Genomic DNA, 16,732 nt, shown 5'->3' with positions numbered 1-16,732 from the left:
ATTTTACTTGAATGGGCCCAGTTTACCAAGCAATCCAGATTGTTCTGTAGGCCTGCCCGGTCATTTCTCTTTGCCAGTCTTTGTCTTATCTGCAAATTTTATAAGCCGTGATTTTATATTTATTTCCAGATCATCGATGTAAGTACTGGCTAGCATCAAGCCTAGTATTGTACTGAAGGGGCTGCAAAACCCCTCTAGAAATACGATGATCCCCTTCTGACAACTACTTTTCAAAAGCTGTCAGTTAGCCAGTTCTTAATCCATTTAATGTGTGCTTTATTGACACTATATAGTGCTAATTTGTTACTCAGTATGTTGTGCAGTACTAAGTCAAATGCCTTACAAAAGTGTAAGTATATTACATCTATGCAGTTATCTTTATCAACCAAACTTGTCATCTCCTCAAAGAATGAAGGTTTATTCGACAAAATCTATCTTCCATGAAACAATGTTGACTGGCATTAATTATATTCCTATCATTTAATTCTTTATCAACTGCACCCATACCAGCTTTTCTATTATTTTGCCTGGGTCTGATGTCGGACAGATCAGCCTACAGTTACCTGAGTCATTCCGCTTGCCCTTTTCGAATATTGGCACTCTTCCAGCCTTCTTGAATTTCCCCCGTGTTTATCCCAGAGCATGCAGGTTACACACAACAATGCGAAGGTGGCTGTGCTTGCCTATTGCACATGCATGTGTGCTGCTTATTTCAGATTTAATTGTCCAAGAAATACAACCAGTGAGGCTATTTATCTCAGGTCCCTATTTGCAGAATTTCCTTTTTTAAATGGAAACCAGAGTCGCAGCCTCAGACAGAGAACAGCACAGACACTGTGGGTGGATTGAGGGCTGGCTCTGACTCTACAATGTGGAACAAATTATAACTCCAAAGGCAAAGAAATGAGAAGATTGTGGACCCAGAGAGTTAGACTTACATCCCTTGACCATTAAATCCTGACCCTCTACACATCCAAGCCCAACGTAAAGTGAGCTAAGGCAGACCATTTGCTTTGGTGAGGTGTCCCCTGGCCCCACCTTCATCCTGTATAATAGGGATGGGAATGAAATTGAAGAAAATAAAAATCATCACTCAAACTGACTCTGTGATTAACTTCCGGTAGGGTGAGGGATTTTGAGCCTATTGTGGCAAGTGGGAAAGCTGAGTCAAATAAGAAAGGTTGGACTAGTTGGTTGTTTCTCCAATCAGATGTCAGATGGAAAATTCTTTTGCTTATTCAGAATAAGGGAACATTTAGTATGGCAATAAAGACTTGACGAGAAAACAGGAAGACTCACAGGTTTGACTCAGCTGCCAGTTCCTAACTGGAAGATTTCACATTCAGTGCACAGAGACTGCAGAGACACCTCTGGAAATGCCTCTGTAGTGACGAAAGCAGCCCCCTCCTCTCTCCAGGATGTTACTATCAAGTCTGTCATTTAGAGACTGATAGTTAATCAGTTGTGTTGCATCTGTCATATTTAGGGCCTGATCCAACTCCCAGTGACGTGAACAGGAGTCTTGCCACTGACTTCAGCCAAAGTTGGATTGGGCATTAAACTCCTCAAAGCATTATTAATTATTACTATTATTATTAATTTGTATTTCAGCAGCACTTCGGCATCCCAGGCATGGGTAACTGCCTCATTGTGCCAGGCGCTGTAAAACCACAGAACAAAATTATGTGTCCTTGAGACCTTAAAGGACCTTAAAGGAACCACCTCTTACTACAAGTTTGTCAACTGCTACCTACAGCCAGGGTGCTACTTGAACAGATGATAAGAATCGGGGGCCTGAGCCTACAAATTGCAGAGCATGTTCTACTCCGGCTGAAGTCAATAGGGGTCCTAATATGACTCTTTTAAAAAGGAGTTTTGCTCAGGCACATATACGCACTGGCCCTGCAGTAATGCTCATGTACAAATGAAAACCCTGTGTACTGTATGCAAGAACTGGATTTTAAAGTATGTGTGTTTGCTTTCTGTTCGCTTTCACGCTCATTCGATGCCCAGTGGACTGTCTGATTAGCCGTTCTTAATTATCACTGGAAAAATTATGAACTGACCCTGCACAGCGCTGGAAATAGGCAATCCCAGAGCAACTGACTAACTCCCCTGCATTTTCTTCATGATTTACTGAAGTTACTTAAAACTCCGAAAGAAATTGCACCACCCTCCCCCCCCCGGGGGGGGGCAATTGTATTGCAAACATTTTCCCGCTAAAGCCAGACATTCTGGGATGGGCGAGCCCCTGAAAGTGGGTGAAATGGGTTGTTTGGCGGGGGAGTGAAAAAGCAGCAGGATTCCCCCACCAAACCGTCAGGTTTGCTTCCCTGCAGCCTGGTGTTATTTGCAAGGCAGCAGGGCAGGTTTGGTCTCCAATGGCAACCAGACAAGCCTCAACTCTGGCTCTCTGGCTTCACTTTGGAAGGGAAGGAAAACAAATATCCCAGGGCTGGCAAAGCTTCTGGGGCCAGCCTCCCCGATTTAACTGGGACTTGGTCCTGCTTTGAGCAGGGGGTTGGACTAGATGACCTTCTGGGGTCCCTTCCAACCCTGATATTCTATGATTCTATGATTCTCCCTGCCTTCGCGGGGCCGGCTCGGGGGGGGGCTGGCTGGGACCCTTCTCAGGAAGGGCGGATCGCTGCAACCCAGGGGGCTGCTCCTTTCTTTCCCATTGTGTCCGTCGGTCCGTCCCAATGCCTGCGCGTCCCCTTGGCCGCGTGTCGGTGTCTCGCTCAGCGGGTGTCTGCGTCTCTCTCGCGGCCGGCCGGTCTCTGCAGGGTCCGTGTGCCAGGCTGCCTCGCACGTGTGCGTGTGCCCGCATGTCTGCCTGTCTGTCTCTCGCTGGCTGCTTGCCCCCAGCCCTAGGGGAGCCCTGCTGCAGCCCCCCTCCCCCCCGGGGGGGGGCTCCTGTCTCCCTCGCCCCGGCGACTCAACTTGAAGCCACTTGAGTGGGTGTCCCCCGCCCCAGCTCAGCCTGCCCCGGGCTCGCCCTTGCCCCTGCCACGCTGCAGGCTCCGCGCCCCCGAGTCGTTACTCACCGTCCCTGGCCGGGGGTCTCGTCGGGCGCCTGCTCCCCGCCCCGGCCAGCCCGGCTGCAGAGGGCAGGAGCCGGCGCTAGCCGAGCCCCGAGCGCTCGCGTCCCGCCAGCCGGGGCGGAGATGGCCGTGGAGAGGAGGCGGCTCCGCGGCTCCCGGGCGCCGCCTTCGGGGCGAGCTCGGCGGGTCCCGGGGGCACCGGCGCAGCCCTAGGCATGGCCCGGGTACCGGACCGGCCCGTCCGTCAGCCCCGCGCGGGGATGGTGCAAATCAGGCACCGAGCAGCCTGCTGGCCCGAGCCTGCGTCTCCTGTACAGATGCCGCCTTCCCCCCCAGAGGTGGATGCACGTCAGTGGTGGGTAACTGATCTCTCACCTGCTTCCTGGGTTGTTGTGAGGGATACTATGCCTTTGGATCAGGGCCCAAGTATGGGCCATTAGGTGTCCTGCAAACACACGACAAAAAGGGGGCCCTGCCCAAAGAGTTTCCACTATACCATTTATTATCAAGAGCTCTGTGATCCTCTGGTGGCAGAACCACAAGAGAGGAAATATTATTGTGAGTTGTTATTTCCCCGGGGGCTGAAAACGTGCTCGGAGCTGTACAAAACATAAACATTATTGTCCTCAGCTTTGGCCGTCTAAATGGCCTGGCAGCTGCCACTTCCCTTCCCCTTTGTATTGTGGTCACGCCTCTAGGCTCTAACTAAGATCAGGCCCCCTTGAGCAAACACCTCACATAGCAAGAGATAGTCCCTGCCCCATAAAGTTCACAATCTAAATAGACAAAGATAGACAACGGGTGGGAGGGAGAGAAATAAGGCCTTGTCTATATTGCACTGGTTTAGCTGAACTGATTAGGTTAAATGGATTTCATTGAACTAGTGCAAAGCTCAGTTTGGATACTCTCAGTTTGGTATAAAAGTGGCCTATTTCAGATTGTTTGTTAAGGTAAGTCAATCACTAAATCAATAACCTATTCTTAACTAAATGACTCATTTCTGCCTTTGAAAATCTCTCCCTTAATTGGCTTTTGAACAGCTGCTCTGGATAAAGTGGTCTTAATGAAGATGGGCATATGGGGAGGGGGCTAGAAAGACTCCCTCCAAATCAAATAGTTTTCTGTCTCTAAGCCACTCAAACCCACAAGGGTTTGTTTTGTGGGAAAGTCCCCCCCAAAATGTAAAGGGGTGGCAGAGACTGTGTCTCTTCTGGTATATTGCAACCAAACCACCTAGTGCACTGCGGCCCAAGATCTGGAATACAATGTGGAAGAAATGAAATATGATAATGCAGGAATCCGTAAACATCATGAGATTAGTTTCTGTATCCTAATTTTCTGTGCCTTCGGTCCCATGATTCAGCATTCCTGGTGTCGATAACTTACAATAACCGAAGTGCGAGGAGACCAGACTTGTGTGGGATGGAGGGAGATATGGTTCTGGAAATGAGGGCATCTGTGGACAGCTGTGAGAAGTGAGCAAAGCCAGGTGGGTAGCTCTCCCCACCCACCCATCTCCTTTTGGGATGAATCCCCACCAGGACAAGGAGATAAAATGGATAGGAGGAAGTACTTCTTAGCATATGCACAATGTGCCTCAGGTGGCACCTGACCAGGATTCATCACCAAATTTGATCATTAGGTTCCCCGGCTTGGGCCAGGTGCTGACACGGAGTGCAATATGAACGTTGATCCAGCCCCCCTCCCCCCCCCCCGAGGATGTACTGACACACCTGTTTGGAGTTTGGCTTTCTAAGCACACTTGTTATAGGCAGTGTGATGCTGAAGACCAGAAGTGCAAAAAGGTATAGAGAAAATGAATAGGGAATTCTTATTTTACCCTTTCATATAACACAAGAACTAGGCATCACCTGATTAAATGAATAGGCAGCGGTTTAAAACAAACATAAGGAAGTACTTCTTCACACAATGCACTGTCAACCTGTGGAACTTGTTGCTGTGGATGTTGTGAAGGCTAAAAATATAACTGAGTTGAAAAAAAGAATGAGATAAGTCCATGGAGGATAGGTCCGACAATGGCTATTAGCCAGGATTGGCAGGACACAAGCCGATGCTCCAGATGTCCCTCCAACTGCCAGAAGCTGGGACTGGGCAAAAGGAGGGATCACTCAAAATTGCCCTCTTCTGTTCATTCCCTCTGAAGCATCTGGCACTGGCCACTGGGCTAGATGGACCATTGGACTGACCCAGTTCTTATGACCACTTCCGAGAGCCATCAAGACTGCAATCTAGGGCCATCAATTAATGGTCCATCTCCATGGAACAAAGGCTTTTCTACACAGGAGCTTGCAAGGGAGAGGAACAAACATGACTGGCTGGACTGGGAGTGTGAACACATGGCTCTTTGCAAGGGGTCCTGACCACTGACACACATAAGAAGGCAGTACAGGAAAGACTTTGCCCCGCCTGAAGTTCTGACAAACTACACACTCACTGAAGGGGTGAGCTCAGCTGGAGAGAGAATGTCTCTCAGGGCTTTGGTTATTTTCAATTATCTGCAACCTGAGTGCTTTTAATGGCAAATTCACTGTGGTTAAGAAATTCCTTCGCTAAGCCTGTGTTCTTTGCTTGTTTGCCAGGGTTTCTCTTCAGGAATTAAATGAGTGTCCCCACCCTGGGCAGAGCTCTGAGGAAGTGCATGAGAACGAGAGGACTCAGGAGGTCTCAGACACTGGTTTGGGGATCTAGGAAGTTCGTGTCCAGTGTCCCAAGCAAGGGTGCAAGTTGAGAGGACTGGGCCCAGGTGTCTGCCTAGCGTTCCAGAGCTAGAAATAGTGATGAAACCACCCAGATCCAGCAGACTCAGAATGATATGGGACCCATCAATTGGGTCCACTGGTCCACCACACAGACTGGTGACCATACAGCGGGGTACTGGGCCAGTTTATAACTAAAGCTGGTCAGGAAATATGCTCAGTTATTACAGCGCATCCTTATCCCTCATACCACTAGAATGCCCACACACCTCTCAACATAAACAGCCACACATGTCCCAGCGTCGCTGCAAGAGAGATGAGGGATGCAGTTAACAGATCAAACGGCATGGCCCAAGCACTCCAGCAGGGGGAAGCCAATCTGCGTGCTGCAGAACTCAGAATGAATTTCTGAGCTAGAGTCAGATTTCGATCTCAGTTACTCTGGTGTAAATCCAGAATGATGCGAGTCAAAGGAATCACTGAGGAGTTACACCAATGTAACTGACCTCCGCCAGACTCTGGCCTCTCATGTGAGCTGATAGCATTTTCAGGTAGCAAGTATGCAAAGCTGGGGAAATGAGAAGCCAGAATGACTGAGGAGTATAATTGGTATATAGGTCCCAGCGGCTCGTGGTCGTCATCAGAATCCATTCATAGCACGCAGCTGGTCTGTGTCTTGACTCACAAAGAGACATTGTAGGTGCAGTTAGAAATTAAGAGCCGAATCCTGCTCCCACTGAAGCCACGAGGATCTTGTGTCTCCTGTGTTGAATCCCATACAGTCTGATCATTACTGGCTCTGAGGCTCCCTTTACAGATCACACTTGGTTTCCTGCTTTCATCACGTCACCCACTACATTTGACACAAGTGAAAGGAGGAAGACTAAAAATAACAGGCCAGAGGTGGCAACAAGGTGTTTGGGAATGAAGCCACTGTGGGACTTTTTTTCTTTTCTTAAGAGGAACCTCTCCTGGATTCACCTAATGGCCTGAAAACCCTCCACCCAGAGCTTCTCAGGGAAAAGCTGCAAGCTGAGACGTTGTAGGAGGATGTCTCTGTAAACCACTGGAATGAGTCAGCAAAAAAGACAGGAACAACCATCAAATTCTTTTCCTCCAGGGAAATGTCCCCTCTTGGAGATCAATCCAGGTCCATAACCTTGGTGGGGAGCCCAAGCTCTCCAGCAGCATTCTTCTTCTTACCAGAATCTCCCCCCCCATGCCCCCCCGGCAATTTATAGTCCTTCTCTCATGCTAAAAGCTGACATTAAATTAACCCCTTGTTTCCCAGAGACCAGATAGCATCTCTGCCCCCATCAGACCCTCTTACAGTGAAACCATTTCACAACCCACCACCCATTGACCTGCTTTGCTCTAAGCCATCATTCACTACACGTGGAAATTCCATGTATGCACTGAGATCCTTTGGCACTCTTGTTCGATTCACAGCAAATGGAGCTTCACTGTCACTGAGTTCCCCACATGCAGCTCATCGCAGAATCAGCTCTTAAGTGTCTTCCACTGCCTATCACTCTGGCTAGTCTTTATTTGCTTTGGACTATATTCTATAATCAGTCGTGTACCGAAAAAGAATACAACTTAATGCTGGCCTCTCTTCATTTCTCAGTGATCCTATTTTGGGAGAGTAGGAAATCAGATTGGTGGGTGTGGTTTTGTTGTTGGTTTGTTTAAGATCCTCCAAGAAAACTCATTTGGACTTAACAAACACCCTGGAGAAAAAGCAGGCACAAATGAGGTATCTTGAGTCTTTATTTAAATCCTACTCCACAAGAAATGATGTTCTCTAGCATTATCATTATATTTTTTATTAAATACTGTGTTAAATATAAAATACTCATTCACAAGAGTGGATGGCATAAAATACAAGACACTAAAAAAAATAACTCTACAAGTCTCATTCACAGACATCCTAAATGTTACAAGTCATTAAAAGTTAGTATCAAAGGTTATGACAATCAGGTAATCCCTGGTTATACAATACAAAGGATTTATACAGCACAAGAAGATCTGGAACTTGACTTTAATGGAGCTTCCTGCTCAGCAAATCCTGGACTGTGTGAATGAGATCTGAAGCTGGGGCAGATATTCAGAGGCACAATGGGAGTTAGGCTTTCACCTCCCATTGACAAGCCATGAGAACTGGGCAAACAACTCTCATTTCTGCCTTTGAAAATCTCCCCCTTGATTTGGCTTTAAGCAGGAGCTCTGGCTAAAGTGGTCTTAGTGAAGATGGGCATAAGGGGGGCTAGAAAGACTCCCTCCAAATCAAATAGTTTGTTGTCTCTAAGCCACTCTAACCCACAAGGGTTTGCTTTGTGGGGAAGTCCTCTCCAAAATGTAAAGGGGTGGCAGAGACGGCATCTGGTCTGGTGTATTGCAACCAAACCTCTCAATGTGGTGCAGCCCAAGATCTGGGATACAATGTGGAAGAAATGAAATTTGATAGTGCAGGAATCTGTAAACAGCATGTGATTAGTTTCTATATCCTAATTTTCTGTGCCTTCGGTCCCATGATTCAGCATTCCTGGTGTCGTTAATATACAATAACCAAAGTGCGAGGAGACCAGACCTGTGTGGGATGGAGGGAGATATGGTTCTGGAAAAGAGGGCATCTGTGGAGATCTGTGAGAAGAAAGCAAAGCCAGGTGGGTAGATCTCCCCACCCACCTCCTGTAGGGATGAATCCCCACCAGGACCAGGAGATAAAGTGGAGTGCTTTGCATAGGACATGAGGGGCTAGGCAGGAGGAAGTACTGCCACACCTGTTTGGACAGGTGCTCTGCTCTCTCTGCAGGGTTAAAACCAAATGCTAAGGCTGTGCACTTCACATCAGAGGCCTATCATGTTCAACTCTGTTATAGAGTCACTGGGCCAAGCCCATCCCTGGTGTATGTATCTCAAGTCAATGGAGATGCATTAGCGATTAATTTGGCTCACTGTGTCTCTTCCGAAGGGACCAGCAAAGAGTTGCCCAAGGAGTTAATAACCAGAGATGGAAATCTCTGCCCCAGGTTCCAGACTCTCATGTGGAGCCTGGGCTAGGGTTCTGGAAATTCAGCTGTGAGGCCAGCAGGTAGGAAGCTGTGGAGTGATGGTCTGAGATCTGCAGACAGCACCAGCTCAATGCCACCTTCAATATTAATAATTAAAAATCAGTGCATGACTTTCACCCTGATCCTTTCTTTCTAGATTGAGAGATTATTTCCACTCCAGAGCTTCCCAACAACAGATCAAGGAAACAGATCATGTCCATTTTATAAAGCAGATGCCCACTCACTCACCTGTCCCATAATGAGGGTGGAATTGCAGTCAGATATTTACATGTGCATTTGCCTTATATTGCATGTGTAGATCAAGGCCATAATCTCACTCACCCATAACAATTCAGAAAGTTAGAATACAGGAATAAAACAGCTTTCAATTCCTAATGATCCCGTATTAAAAAACCCAATCCAAGTTGATGGCAGTTCACTCAAAAACTCACTGCACAGTTGCTGGGAATAACAGTGATTGAGGGCATTTGAACCGTAAAAGCTCTGATATCTCCCATTGATGATCATTCTTTTGTACCTGCTGGAGGTCAGGTTAATGATTTGGGGTCAGAATCCTGCTGGGCCACGGAACTAACAGCAGCAATCTGCAGACACTGACCAGAGAGAAAGGATACAGAATGTACGTTCTGCACATTCAGGGTGGTGCAAAGAACTGGGTAAAGAATCTGGCAAGCTCATCTGAACCCAGCGCAGATACAAAGACTCTGATCGTCTGCAGAGTATCAGCATTCACCCTGAGGGAGATCCTTAGGCCCAATAGGCCCCTCATTCCTGGCTGACAACTGCCTCCCGACTGCCCCTCTCCCTGCCATCCATTCCCACTACCATGTGCGTGTTTTATAAGGGGCCAGCACCAAGATATTGCAATGAGTGGAGCTCTAGATATATAATGCAATAGAGTTCCCTGACATGGAACTTTTTTAGTATGATCCTGTTCAATAAATCTACCCAAAATTATAGCATCATTATGATCCATCTCCCCTCTCAACACACCCACTGCATGCTAAATGGAAGAGTCCATCACACATGGAGCGATAAAGATTTGCCTAAGAGTAACTACAAATCTAGGCTGCTGACAACCATCAAGAGAACGGAGCTAACCCCAGTTAAGCCTACCAACTGCATGCAGCACAAGGAAGACACACAAAACCCCTGAATCCCCATCCACATTTTCTAGATTATTCTAGCAGGTTTACATTTCTAGTTTGCAAAAAAACGATATCGAGTGAATCATGATCCAGCCAGATGGAGGGGTCGATCCAGATTCCCCCTTTTCCCTCTGCCGGGCAAAGGCACACAAATGGCAAATGCTTTGAATGGGGATCTCTCTTTTGAACTACGGCTGGGTCTGAAGATGGGGAGGCAAGCACAGTGCATCACGTATGAAATGTCTGAATGCCCATCTATAAGGAATGTACAGAGTTGTATGCTTAATACTGGCTTCAACACAAGGTTTTCTAGCGCTAAGGGACTCTAGGGAGTCCTGGAATGGATTCAAGTTTCAGTCACATGTAAGGCTTTGTTGACCCTGGGCCCTCCAATCACAAAGGGCTTTTATGGATCACATCGTTCGCGAGCAAACCTGGACAGTGTCCATTTCAAGCCCTGGGGCCCCAACTCAGTGCTGCCTCCTCATCCCCATGTGGCCAGTTGAGGTATTGCAGCTGCAGAGAACCCAGCAGATAAAAGAGATGGCTCCAGCTGGAAGCTTATCAGTTCAGCTGGTCTTTGGATTGCAGAGCCATGGTGAGGGCAGATGCCCTGCTGGAATAGCCATCTCCATTCCATAACCGGGGCGGGGTGGGGGAAGGGGGTGTCACTCTGAGGCTTCCATAGCCGGGGGGGGGGGGGTCACTCTGAGGCTTCCATAGCCGGGGGGGGGGTCACTCTGAGGCTTCCATAGCTGGGGGAGGGTCACTCTGAGGCTAGCAGGGGCGATGGCCTGTTTGTTTTGTTATGTAAACTAAGACGTTAGCATTCAGCAGCATTTGGGGACAGGGGATGCCAGGAATTTTCAGTGATCTGATTAAACACTTAAAACAAACCTCAAATCCTGGGGAGAAAGTGCAGGGTTCCAGGCCTGCCCTGGCTCTGTTAGTGAAACTCCCTCCTGTCTCCCTGCTGTAACTAAGGCCTGGGAACTAGGGTAAAAACTCAATCCCAGGGCATGGAGGCCAAATCCCTACCCCAGCCAAGATGCACTCTTGGAATTTGGGGTTTCCACTGAACTGATTCCTCAAGACTCCTGCCCCCAGGTTACCCCTTCACCAGACCCCTATTTGCTGCATACCAAAGCCTTGGACAACACAGATTTTCCAAAGCGCTGAGCACCTGCAATCCTAGTAGAAGTCAACAGAAACTGCTGGTGCTTAGCCCACTGTCCTGGCATGCCAATCATGCACATTTTGACACCCCCTTAGTAACTAGAGGGTCTGTAGCAATAGAAGGGATCCTCACCCAGCAGCAGGAGGAGAGCAGAGAAGAATAGACACCTTGGCATATACACAGCCTTTCTTAAGGATACAGAAGGAATGGAGGGTCCTGCTGGAATCCGCTAAGGGTATATCCACCCAGCAAAAAAACCCCACAGCAGCAAGTCTCAGAGCCAGAGTCAACCGATGGGGATTGGGGAGGCAGGGCTAAAAATAGCAGTGTAGATGCTTGAGCTGGGCCTGGGCTCTGAAACCCCACAAGGCAGGAGAGCCTCAGAGCCCAGGCTCCACCCCACACTTGAATGTTCACACTGCTATGTTTAGCCCCGTAGCGCGAGCCCGAGTCAGTCGACTCAGGCTCTGAGACTTGCTGGCATGGGTCTCTTTGTGCTGCATAGACCTACGCACCGAAATCTCTGCGTGGAAACAAACGTGATGAAAGCCCTAGAATGGGAGCGGTTTCCTCTGGGTACAGTTAAAGAGCTGTGCACAGGGATCCAGGGTGTGAAACCTCCCCACTCTACAGAGATGAGATTTAAAACATCAATGGAAACAACTCTCCCTTCAGAAACCTAGGAATGGCCAGCTCTGCTCCTTCTCTGGCAGACTGCGACACTGGCAGCTGTATTAAAAAAGGGAATTCAGCCCCAGTGCCAGTCGGTCCCCGGGCCAGAGTTGAACTTGGTCCTATCAGTAGTAACTCATCCTACGATGAGACAGGCTCCCCAGCTCCCTTCGCGTCCCACCTCCACACTTGGGATCCCAATCAGACCCCACACTAAGATTTTATCCTGCAGCTACAGACTGGCCAAACCCAGAACCTCTTTTCCAACCCCACTCTCTGCCTTCAGAACGCTGTGGGCCAGGGAAACGTGATCTTAACTGCCCATGGTTAAACCAAGCTCAAGTTCACCTTGCTCATCTGCTGCTACAAGAGCCTGCTTTCCCCGAAATTAGTTGTACAGTGGGGGCAGAGGAAGCAGGGAATTAGCCCGTTAAGGGGAAAAATCCCTCAAAAAGAGCCCCATCAGATGACAGGCATGGTTGACTGTTGTGAAGTCTGACATCTCCTGCCTGCTCTCCTTTCTGGGCAGACTCAAGGAGCCTTGTTTAAGAAGTTGGCCCCTTAACTATCTGCTAGTGGAGGCTTGTTAGAGTGGGAAACAAACCCGGTATGTTATGCTCTTGTCCTGGTGCTGTTCACTGATGTTAAGTGTCCATTCCTCCTGTCTACCTTCATGCATCACCAGCCTCCAGTGTCCATCCTGGAGCCAACGGCTTCTATCTAAGGGTAGCCTCTCCCCTTGGAAGCAGCCAGAGGGTCCAGCAGCCAGGAGTACAGAGGTTGGTCGCCTGCTGGTTTGGGGCTCTCATCTGGACGAGGGTTTTGCAGGTTTCAAGGTTGTTTGGGATCATGTGAACAAAACCTTAGCACAAAGACCATTGCCCTGGTCGGGCCAGTCCACTCCACCAACAACCCCATTAACTGTTCATTTTGTTATGAAACGTTTGCCTAACAACCAAACACTATACAAGGTTAAAATCAGTTTAAAATAAACCTTTCGGGCTCTTCCATCTGCGTGAGATTGTGTGGAGACGGACACCAGAGACTCCCTCCCATCAGGGGAGTGAGCCCTGGGAATGGCTTTCCGGCAGGAAACAGATGAGCTCCTTGGGAAATCTTCCCTCAAGTGCCGATTGGCATGTCCCGTGTCCTTGGGGCTCCTATCTGGACGTCTTTGCCTCCAGAACTTCGGGCCAGTAGAGGTACCGCCAAATGGCATAGTAGTGGATGCCCGCTCCGGTTGCCACGAAGAGGTGCCAGATGGCATGGGCAAAGGGGATGCGCCCGTCGCTCTTGAAGAACACCGTGCCCAGGCAGTAAAAAAGCCCACCAGCCACCAGCTCCAAGAGGCCATCTCGGTTTGGCTGTTCGCAAACACAAGGAGAGATGAGGGTCAGCGGTGGGGATGCCACACTGAGCCTAGCACAGTGCTCTCTCCTTCGGACACAGCTGAGATGGAATAGTGGCAGCAATGGCTGGAGTGAGAAGGCAAATAGCCCCACTGGCTTGTCGCTCCCATATCAGCCAGCAGGGATTTGGCCTAAGTATTTCACCTTTATATGGGACCGTTCCACCCAAAAGAAGCCTAAGCTCGGAGCCTAGATTAGGGAGCCTAGTTTCAAGGGCCACTTTAAGAGTCCAAATGCCCTGATGGAACCATGCAAGTTTGAGAAGTGGGCGCCGTGTACAGTAAAACGGCAGCCGTTTAATGGCAGGGAGTCACACTAGACAAATCCTTCCAGCTGTGGCCCAGGCTCTTCAGAGGACAGGGAGCAGTGCATTGAGCCCTGGGCCAAGTCACTTACCATGGAAAGGATCACCAGGGCAGGGAAGACTCCCATGATAACATAGCACACCAGCTCCATCAGCTTGTACCTGTGATGGAGAAAGACAGGCTCAGTGGCGGTAGGGCACCGAGGGAATGGTTTAATTGAATGCTTTAAAACCCCAGCTTCCCTGCCCGGGGAGGAGGCACCACTATTAGCGCAATGAATCATTTCTATCGCACCGCACAGGTCCACTGCTTTTTACAGACCCAGACCCCGCCCCACAGCGCCGGCCATCCAAACAGACAAGGAAGACCCAGGGCAGATCTCAGGAGAGGCCAGGTGAGGGGATGACTGGTCAGGAGCAGACAGGGGGGAGTGCTTGAAGTTGTATTTGAAGAGGGATCTGGAGAGGAAATCCCTAAGGAACGTGCTCACAAGCCAGGGTTCCCTGCATGTCTCCCTGAAGCATTCTAGTGGAGTTGAACTGACATTTTCCCATATCACCTTTCCCCCTCACCAGTCCTGTATTCCCCTTTCCCACTCATCTGTATTGTTCCTCGCCCTCCCCTTGTTGGAACCATCTTCTAGGCAGTGTTGGAATTAGATCCGAGAGCTTGAGGGATCCCAGGCCCCTGTCATGATGGGAGGGCAGGTTAAATGAGACTGAGTCCCCATTCCCTGTTGCTCACTCTTTGTCCCCCAAGGAGGGGCTTTTTCCCCCAGAGTTCCCAGGTAGCCAAGCGGATGCATTGGACCATTGTTAGAGGTGCGTCTGCCCGAGTAGGTGCAATGTGTCCGGGTCGATGTCTGCCTGCGTGCAGACATGTACTTGTGGGAGTATCCGGACAGCTTCTATGTATTTCTATTGACTCAGATATACCGGTTTTGTGTAATGGTACAGCCTACTATGTGCTGGCTGAACAACATAGGAGAAGGCCAGTCCCTGCCCCAAAGAACGCACAAAGCCGGGCCCCGAGCCGGAACTGATCCTGTGTGAGCAAATCCCTGCACTCCTGCCAAGTCCCATTAAAGTTGGGTGAAGAATCAGTGTCTTGTATCTTACCATATGTATCATAAAATGTTGAATATGCAAAGTACATTCCATGGGGTACATTTTTGCCAGGCAGGTACTGGATAATGGTCCGGGGGTTTAGCTGGATAACGGTTATTTCAGGGGAAGGCTGTGCATTGCCCAGCCCTGCCTCCAGCAGCCCAGTGCCTGAGATCTCTCTGTGACAGGGAAGAAGAATGATCTTGTGATTAAAACACAAGTCTGGGAGCCAGGAAGCCCGGGTGCTAAATCAGTCCCTACCACCGACTCACTGTATGACCTGAACCAGGTTACTTAACTCTTCTGGGCCACAGTCACCTTTTCTGCAAAACCACTATCCAAAATGCAGATGTATCTGGTTTAGGACATTCCATAGCCTCCAGCACTATAGTGTGGAAGTTCTACCTCACACAGGGTTGTCAGGCTAAGATCAAGTGGGTTTATAGCAGCGGTTCTCAAACTATGGGGCAGGCTGCCCAAGGGAGGCTTGGGAATGTGTCAATGGCGGCGTGAGCTGTGTGGTGTTGGGTTTTTTTAAGAGCTCTGGCTATCAGCACTGGGTGGCTGGGGGTCATGCAGAAGGGCCGTGCATACCCAGCAAGCAGAGATAAAGGGGACAGCCAGAGCCCCATCACCCCAGGGCTGACAGCTGGAGCCCTGCCACCTGGGCTCTTCTCTCCCCCACCTCACTTCCTCAGCAGGAGGTGGCCCAGACTCAGGCTCTCCTTCTCCCCCGCACCCCAAACTGTCACCTGGAGACGGCAGGGCTCCAGCTGTCAGCCCTGGGGTGGCAGCAGCTGCGCAGAAATACGGGTGGCAATGGGGCACTAAGTCTGCTGTGATAAGTGATATTGACAAATATCGCTTTTCACATAGCCTCCCTTACTTCTGCACTGCTGCTGGGCACCCAGCAGGCAGCCACTGCTCTCTGCTCTGCCTTCAGAGCTGGGTGGTGGTCTATGGATTTGTGTGTGTGCCGGGGGAGGGCATAAATAACTACAGGCACAAAGAAGGGGGGCCCGGTCAAATAAGTTTGAGAACCACTGGTTTACAGAGTGCATCAGGATGGGTGGATGAAGGCCCCGTAGCAAGGCAACGGCTCAGGAATATTCTAAGTGTAATACAGCAGTTTCCTTCCTGGCGCTTTGTGCTGACCATGTTGGGGGGCCCGGCCAGGGCATTGACTCTGGGTTATGTGTGGTGCTCTGCAGGTAAGAAAACGGCCCTGGCTCTACTAAGAACTCCCTCTGGCTTGGAAGGAGTATGTCACTTTTTGCTGTCTGCTGCCACCCACTGGAAGAATTGTGTATCTTGATCAAGTTTGATGGCTGATTGAAAGCCAAACTATGGCATCTGGTGACTGGCCTGAGCGCCTGCTGGTGCAGACACTCACCACCCGAGGGGGAATGTGGGGAGGGGCTGTGGCTCAGGGAATGCACAGGGGAATGCTTTAGGGCATACTTGCCCCCTCCTTGCTGCCCACTCACATTGAAAACAGGGCAGGGGGAGGAAGGGGAGGCTGTGCAGCCCCCTTGAACGACAAGCTCACCGCTCATGGAAGAAGAAAACATAGATGGTTCCGACAGATGCCATGATCCAGATGATCCAGCGCATGTGAGAGGCCCAGGGACCCAACTCCCGGAGGTTCAACCTGAAAAAAAACCCCATAGAGACCGAAAGGTGAAAGAGCCATCAGGACGCAGAGAACAGCCGCTGGCCATGAGAAACCAACCCAGAGCCACAAGGGGAAGCAGCGGGTTTGAAATCTATGCTGAGAGGCAGTCACCGATGGATGCAGGGGTGCTGGGAGGAGAGAAAGCCTCCAAAAAAGAAAGGAAATGGAAACATACAGGAAGTTCACATTGCTGGCACCCCAGAACTGCTGTGAGGAAGCTCTCTCTCATCCTTCTATTTCTAAAATTCTAGAAGGCAGCAGAGACCCAGCAAAGCCAGAGCTCTGCCAGCCTGTCTTACAAATAAAGACTATTTAAGGATAAATATGATGTCCTGTTTCGGAATAATCATTAGTGCTGCTGAAGGAACAGCTTTCCTGACCTTATTCTGGGTAAAATCAGACTGT

General features: G+C 49.5%; 2 protein-coding genes across 6 annotated transcripts in view; both read right to left on the bottom strand.

Annotated features, from left to right (window-relative positions):
- RADIL (Rap associating with DIL domain) overlaps window positions 1-3,172 on the bottom strand; it is a 77,264-nt gene extending 74,092 nt beyond the window's left edge. For 2 of the 3 annotated variants that reach the window (XM_038419785.2, XM_043494219.1), the window contains exon 1: window positions 3,048-3,172. The gene's annotated coding sequence lies outside the window, so the exon portion shown is untranslated. The remainder of the gene's footprint in view (window positions 1-3,047) is intronic. The other variant, XM_043494220.1, reaches the window with a different exon arrangement.
- A 1,322-nt stretch (window positions 3,173-4,494) lies between these two features.
- Window positions 4,495-16,732, bottom strand: part of MMD2 (monocyte to macrophage differentiation associated 2) — a 57,319-nt gene continuing 45,081 nt past the window's right edge. For 2 of the 3 annotated variants that reach the window (XM_038420829.2, XM_043493892.1), the window contains exons 5-7: window positions 16,202-16,303; window positions 13,638-13,707; window positions 7,514-13,196 (exon numbers count right to left, since the gene is read on the bottom strand). In XM_038420829.2, coding sequence (XP_038276757.1) covers window positions 12,993-13,196; window positions 13,638-13,707; window positions 16,202-16,303 — 376 coding nt within the window. In that variant the 3' untranslated portion in view covers window positions 7,514-12,992. Of the gene's footprint in view, window positions 4,560-7,513; window positions 13,197-13,637; window positions 13,708-16,201; window positions 16,304-16,732 lie in introns of those variants that run through there. The other variant, XR_006274784.1, reaches the window with a different exon arrangement.

The sequence above is a fragment of the Dermochelys coriacea genome, chromosome 10 (genome assembly GCF_009764565.3).
Source record: "Dermochelys coriacea isolate rDerCor1 chromosome 10, rDerCor1.pri.v4, whole genome shotgun sequence".
Classification (NCBI taxonomy): domain Eukaryota; kingdom Metazoa; phylum Chordata; order Testudines; family Dermochelyidae; genus Dermochelys; species Dermochelys coriacea.
Note: the sequence above shows the minus strand (reverse complement) of the source record. Positions and strands in the feature narration are given on the sequence as shown.